The following is a 7,525-nucleotide window of genomic DNA, read 5'->3' as shown; positions in this document are numbered from 1 at the left end:
ATGAAGCGGCACGGTCTCTGTGTTCACGCAACAGCGTTGAATGTCAGAGTCATGGCGTGTTAGATTTAGGCAAAGGCAGATGGTAAAGTGTAGATAACACACACACACACACACACACACACACACACACACACACACACACAGGACACGAACTCCAGACTCCCACACAAAAGTCAGCAGTTTGTGTGGCTGCTGTGCTTCTCAAACGTTACTGTGAGAGGAGAAATCACAGAACATCACTCAGTGGAAATGCTGTCATCTCGCAATTGTGTTTTATCGACATTTCCAAATATCTCTTTAAGTTTTGCACAAATCTGAGAGGAAATTCGCCTGCTGTGAAACTCTGATTGGCTCAGATTATCTCAGTGATTCTGCTATCTCAGCTGGGAGAAAAAAAGCTTTGAAATCTGCATTTTCTATCTGCAGACTAATCGTCCTGAAGAGCTGCTACGTCTCTGTGGTTCATTTAGAAACGTTCATTTGCTTTAACGTCAAAAAAGAATCAGCCACTGAAACACTAACGAATTTCTCAAAGTGGAGCCGGTCTGACGGTTTGTGCTGCAGCTCGTTAGAGTCAGAGAGCGGGCAGACGGTGTCCCAGCTGTCTGCAGAGGTGAGCTTTAATTACCTGTCGGCAGACAAACTGCAGCTGCTGCTGACAGGTGGCTGAGTCAGTAATGAGGCTGGATGTGGAAGATGCTGTTGGTCAGAGCTGCTGGGAGGCAGCGCGGCTCATTACAGACTCGTTTCCTGCAGCTAAAACTGGAATCTGATGGGAACACTGAGTCATTACACGCCTCGCTGCTACCTGCCGAAATGATAACCAATGAAATTAAAGCTGTGAGACCTGACCAGGTCACCAGGATCCAGACTCACAATGTCATCAAGTTTAAAAGTTGTACCGTCGGTGCAGAATTAACTGAGCTCATAAATAATTCCTTTTGTGATCACTTTGACTTAACTCCGGCAGCGTTTCTGAGACTCTCGTGTTCTTTCACTGACGTTTTTACAAGCACAAATACTTATTTGCTGCTAATTTGGGAGTAATGCGAGCTTTGTGGCGAATGATTCATTTTAAAGTACAGCTCATCTCTTAACTGGTACTTTTGCTGATTTTGTCTAAAAATGTCACAGTCATAAAATAATGATTTTATGTGTAAAGCAGCAGTTCGGTACTGACGGACCATTCTAGCTGGAAATGCAGCTGCTGTCTCAACAGCTCCGCCAAATCAGCATGTTGTTCTGATAAACTTAGGCAGCATTTCCAGCAGCAATGGTGCCAACAAATATTGCTGATGTATTTGCCAAAAAACAAGCGGTTTTGGTGGAACAATTGATGCTGAAAATGCTGTTGACGTTTCGCCAATAGACATGGTTTTAGTGGCACAGCTGTGGGTAGACATAGAGCGAATGTCTCGTTAAAAAAAACTTGGCTTTGGTGGTAAAATCACAGCTTGAAATGCTGCAGATGCCTCATAAATAAAGATGTTTTTTTTTCTGAATTGGTGGCACTATTGCTGCTGGAAATGCAACTGATGTCTTGCTAAAAAGATGTGCTTTTGGAAACAATCACAACTGAAATTGCCTCTAATCTTTGCTAAAATACTTGCTGAGTTAGTCGCAAAATTGATGCTAGAAATGTTAGCAATGACTTTCTTAAAAAATGCAGTTTTAATGGCACAATCGGCACTGGAAATGCGGCTGATGTTTCACAAAAAAATGTTGTTTTGGTGGGACATTTATGGGTAGAAGGCCATCAATGCCATGCTAAAAAAACGTGGGTTTGTGGGCACAATAGCTGCTGGAAATGCAGCTGATGACCAAAAATATACAGAGCGTGGCTTCACCAGATCAGGGAGCCCAAATCCTTTGTTTTAAAGCTCAGGAAAGTGAGTCCTCAGTTGCACGCTGCACTAAGAAATGCTGTTTTCAAACATCTGATAGGGATGTTCAAATGCAGCAGACCCTGAAGAAGAAGCAGAGGTTTTTGTAGAGCAGATTTCGGATCAGTTTGTCCTCTGTGGGACGGAGTGGCTCCGGTTGTGGTGGGAAAGATCCTCTGATTAGAAGCTGGTCTGAGCCTCTGAAGGAGACCAGCAGGGCCAACAATGGCACAGAGGCCCAGGAGAGCCCCGAAAGTCCCCATCAGCCAGGGAGGGGCACTTCCTTTCATCTGTCAAAAATCCCTTTTTTCCCCTCAAACTTTTTCTCTGCATGTGTTTCTTTCATTTGCTGGCGTGCTGATGGATTTAGAGGCGTATTGAAATAAAAGGGTGAGCGGGGAGCTCCCAGTTTGCAGTGGGTGCTGTGACAGACGGGCGGGGGGGCGCCGCCTCGATGCAGGAAGTTCACATTGTGTTTCAGAAGAATGGCAGCACCATGTTGATTGCCATCGTGGCCCGCTGACGTCCCTCCAGTCAGCGATAAGACGAGCGAAGGCTGCACATGAGAGCCTTAATGACTCCACTTCCTCTAAACAACACAATGCTGCACAGCCGCAGCACGGAGGAACACCCAAAAACGACCGACTGGATGTCACGAAATCAGCTTCAGATATTCATGTTCCCCTTTGGATGATTATAAACAGTGATTTCTTAAAGCAATAATTTGACGTTGTTGGAAGAACGCTTCAAACAATCTGCCACATATCCTATAATTAATCTGACCATTTTAATTTTAAACTTTTTTCTTTTATTGTAACATAATTTTTAATATATTATTAACAAAATTATAATATAGTTTTTCTCTCATTTTCTTTTATTTTTTTATTTTTTGAAATAATATCTAATAATCCAACCTAATAATTTTGGGGTCATTTTTTTTTTTAATTTTTAAAAAATTTCATTTTTTTAACAAAATAAGAAATATAGGGTTTTTTTGGTTGTTTTTTTTTTTTTTTTTTACATTTTTCTTTCATTTTTTGTTCTATTTAATCTAATATTTTAGGTCTTTTTCACCTCAAAAGTGTTTAATAATATGCAATTTCTGTTGGGCAGCACTTTTCAAAAGTGTTTGAGTGTAGTCATAAATCAGCCTTTAATGCTCTTAAAGCACATTTTAAGTGTTTTTGCAGTTGTTTTACTGAACCTGCAGACATTTCACCGACCTGTCCCTGGTCCTCCATCGACTTTCGTGACACCAAACATGGGTGTTCAAGTAAAAATCATCTTTTATTAACCATAACTGAGTGAATTTGATACCTAAACTGAACCACAAAGTTGTTAAATGTAAAGTTTCAACATATTTGTTAAAAAATAGATGTAATGTAACACTAGTTTGCAGAAACGTTCAATGCAAACATTTTTTTCTGGTGCTGATTGGCCCGTCTGACCGAAGAAGCATCCCTGACTTTGAGAAGCAGCGTCTGTTTTTGGTTTAAGTCGGTAAAAACACAGAATCCCGAAGCATCCAGTTGACTTACGTTCGTTTTCTGCAGTGCAACAATTTTTATTTAACGCCAACATTTAGTGAAACGTGAAGATGCGTTTTTCCCCTCAGAAGAGAGTTGTCAGACGCGTCTGCTGCTGTTTACAGTTTAGTAGGTCAGGCTCATATTATTCCATTAGCAGCTCATTCCAGCTTGTTTGGGTGTCCTCTCTCTCTAAAGTCTAATATCCGCTTTTGCTATATATTTCCTGCTGTTATTTTTACCCCGCCTTTTTATTCCCCCGGCGCTCGCCATCTGCTGTCGAGGACAGTAGTTTAGGTGTCCCTGGTCTGAAAGGTATTTCCTGATTCTGTTGTTTTACAACATTTTTTGAAGAGACTGGATATCCTCTTTTCATTTTTCTCTGTTTTATTTAGAACAGGAGGAGGGTTGAGAGGTTTAAAGACGGACACACGCGGGGTCCGCAGACAGTCGCTTGTTGACCTGTTTCTGCTTTTTTTGGTGGAATTGTGAAAACATGATTTTTTTGTTTTTGTGGAGGCTTTAATGCGAGTTTGAGGGACGCTGCGACACACGAGAAGCTGCGGCTCTGATGCTTAATGCAGAACAGATGCAGAGTGAATTCAAACAACATGCAGAAAACTTTCATGTGGAGCCTCGTCCCGCTCCGTCTGCACGACGGCGGGGTCACATGACATCGTTTACTCAGTGTATACGTTCAGAGCTGCGGTCTGTGGCGCTGCGGCTGCTCAGAGTCTCACAGACGACGTTTTAAAGCTCAGCATTAGTAAAGTTTGAACTCTCCAGCAGCCGTTAGACGTACTGAACAAACAGCAGAAGAAGAAAAATGCGAGATGAGCAGTGCATGACAGGAAAGAGAGAGAAAAGAGCGCCACCTACAGGAAATTAACAGAAAATACAAAAAAGACTATTATGCTACATTAAATTTGTTAATATCTTTCCACTATATAGATGTATTCATTTGTGCCAGTAATATTATGTTTTCAGTGCAGACTTTTGAGTCCCATCAGTCTGATTAAAAAAAAAATAATTCAGAAGCTTTAAACAATGAAAATAAAATAAAATTAAATAAAATTAAATAAAATTAAATTAAATTAAATTAAATCAAATTAAATTAAATTAAATACGATAAAATAAAATAAAATAAAATAAAATTAAAATTAAATATACCCTTAAAACAGAAACTAAAGCAGCCAGATGTTCTGAATTTTAAACTAGTAAGGAGATGACTGGTCTCTGTGAGTTTTTGCTCCCTTTAGACAAAGGAAAACAATTTTATCCTATTCATTATTTTATCCATTTGTTATTTATTTATTTTTTATTGCTTTTGTTATGTTTTTGGTCTTTTTTAAATTGCATTATTAAATTAATTTAACTCCAGTCCATTTCTGACTTTGCTTTGTTTGTCAAAGCGCTTTGTAAATTCTCTGTAAAGGTGTTATATAAATATAGTACATCTGCAGAAATATGTAATGCAAACATTTATTCTGGTGATGAGCTGCATGAAGACAAGAACACTCTGAAACTGCAAGGACCTAAAATGTAGATAACAGAGTACGTGTTCAGAAACGCATGTTTCACTCTCTTGTTCTCATTTAAAGTTATGAAAGTAAAGAATAAAATAAGACAACACTCACTGAGAGAAGTATCATGATTGTCAAACTGTCAGTTTCAGACTCCAGTTCTGCTGTTTCAGATGCAGTTAGATGATGTGAGGATCATTTTATTTTAAACAGACTAAAACTTTACTGTCTGCTTTTGTGCTAATTAACTAAAAGCAGGTTTTAACACTTTTTGATTATTGTTTAGCACCATGACACAAACTCAGCCTCTCATGGTGACTGTCTGACTCCTCCTCCACCTCCTCCTCTCCTCCTCTCCTCCTCCTCCTGCTGCTGCTGCACACTGAGATAAATAACAAACACATGGTCTCAATACAGATTACAAAAATCCTCCTTCACTCTTTCTGATGAATCCATCCAGACTTCAGTAAAAAGCCTCCTCAGCAGATTACAGGAGAAAAGATGCAGATGTAATCCACGACCTGAAGTGAGCCTCCCAGACTGCTTTAGATCACAGATGGCTGAAACCTTTCTGGGGTCAAAGGTCATGCCGCTGCTTTTATCTTTATCTCTGGTGCATCGTATCAATCCTTTTATTCAAGACTTCCTCTGTGCACAGCTCCAGCCTCACCTCAGTGTTAGCGCCGCTGTTCAGGACAAAAAGAGGGACAAAGAGTCGACAAAATAAAATAAAATAAAATAAAATAAAATAAAATGGAACATACAAGAAATTTAAGTTGGAATTAAAAAAAAACATTTTAACCAGTTCAAAGCTGGATCGACATTTTCTTGCGCTGTGTTCAGGCACCTTTCACAAGTATTTAAACGTTTTAATCCTGCGCAGATTGGTTTGAATTTTTTGTTGAAAACATGGAAAAAATGCATTGAACAACTTTACAGGAAATATCCTGCAAATTGCAAAATTTTGAAAATATAGAATTTTCTTTTTTTTTTAAGTTAGGGAAAAGTGTCCAGAAAACAGTTTTTATAATTGGCATTATCGCAGATATAAAATCATGTTTGAGAATCACTGTTAGTTTTTAAAGACTTTTTTCCAGGTCATTTCTCTGTTGGTTTTTTCTTCTCTTTTGCATCCTTTTTTGGTTCTAATTTTCAGTTTGTTTGTTTTTTTTAGGGCAAAATGTAAAAGATCTGAAATAGAGCTTGAAAACAAACAAACAATCAAACCAAACACAAAAGTGAATGTAAAAAATAAACAAAAATCACACTCATGCAGACGCACAGCCGTCACCTCGAGCCGGATTTAACGTGTTTTAAAAAAGAGAAAAAGAGAAAAAAAATTCTATCTATTTAAAATATTTGGATCGCTATTACGTATAAAGCTGTATCTGATAAATATTATACCATTTTAATGGTTAATAAATACCTTTTCAAGCGAGTGCGTCTGTATCCTGTTTGTGTGACTTTATCTATAAGCCTCTTTGGGATTCTTAACCTCTGCTTTTTAATTCTTGTTATGTTTGTTATTATCTACTTATTTTAATCAAATCTTGTACGATGATAAAATGCAATAATACAAAGTAAATTAAATACTGTGTAGTGCATCTCTAAAAACTGCAGTTTTATAATGGCCCCGTGTATAAAAACCTGTATTGGTCATTACCAGGATGTGCTAACATGCTAACATCAGTACCCGTAAGATTGCGTGTTTGCAGCGAGTCTGCAGCCTGTTCGTGTGACGTTTTATGCTTTTAATCTAATTTGATTTCAAATGTTTAAAAAAAAATAATCTCAGTGACATAATAACAGTTGTTTAATACATATTACATGACTCCCAAAATCCCCCAAAGTGACGCTCGTGGCACGCTGACAGGTGTGCGTTCGGGGCACCTTCCTCCATTTTGCCGATTTTGTCACTGTGCTGCTGGGAAAATCAAAATGGTGGCTTAAGTTATTAAAACTGAGCAGCTTTAATCATTGGCTGCTGAAATTCAAGGTTGGAGGAGCAGATTAAAAGCACAAAGCTTCGCATCCACTCTGGCCTGCTGTCGCTGCCTCTCTCTCTCTCGGCTGATCCGCTCATTTCATCTCTCTGACGCCGTCCTCGCCTGTCTTTTGCTGTCTCTCGTGCCAGCTGTCCGTCCCGCAGCCGCCATCTGAGTCTTCTTTTTCTTCTTCTCTTCCACATATTCTGTTGATTTCCCTCCTCCGGATCCGGGGCGCGATATGAAGCGGCACCATGGGTTTCATGGAATTCTACCTGGAGATTGACCCCGTCACCCTCAACCTCATCATCCTGGTCGCCAGCTATGTCATCCTGCTCCTGGTCTTCCTCATCTCCTGCATCCTGTACGACTGCCGGGGCAAAGACCCCACCAAGGAGTACGCCCCCGACAACACGCCGGCGCCGCCCAGCCAGTCACCAATACGCCTGGTGGTCATGCAGAACTCTCCCGCCTCGTCCCGCTACGAGCCCAACAACACGGCCGGCCACGGGGAGCTGCCCACGCCAGACCTGAGCCGGGACAGAGGAGAGAGGGAGCGGGACAGAGAGAGGGAGAGAGAGCGGGAGAAGAGGAGTACTCTGGTGTGA

At 40.1% G+C, this 7,525-nt stretch overlaps 1 protein-coding gene across 1 annotated transcript; it reads left to right on the top strand.

Moving 5' to 3' along the window:
- The first annotated feature begins 7,171 nt into the window (after positions 1-7,171).
- On the top strand, positions 7,172-7,525 carry LOC121958518 (small integral membrane protein 36-like). Its single transcript, XM_042507479.1, has one exon. It carries the CDS (start codon positions 7,172-7,174, stop codon positions 7,523-7,525), a length of 354 nt encoding a protein of 117 aa, XP_042363413.1.

This window comes from Plectropomus leopardus, chromosome 19 (assembly GCF_008729295.1).
Source record: "Plectropomus leopardus isolate mb chromosome 19, YSFRI_Pleo_2.0, whole genome shotgun sequence".
Lineage (NCBI taxonomy): Eukaryota > Metazoa > Chordata > Actinopteri > Perciformes > Serranidae > Plectropomus > Plectropomus leopardus.
Note: the sequence above shows the minus strand (reverse complement) of the source record. Positions and strands in the feature narration are given on the sequence as shown.

What these genes read in the sequence shown, in the direction of transcription:
- LOC121958518 (XM_042507479.1), top strand. Translation starts at nt 7,172, where the DNA reads ATGGGTTTCATGGAATTCTACCTGGAGATTGACCCCGTCACCCTCAAC.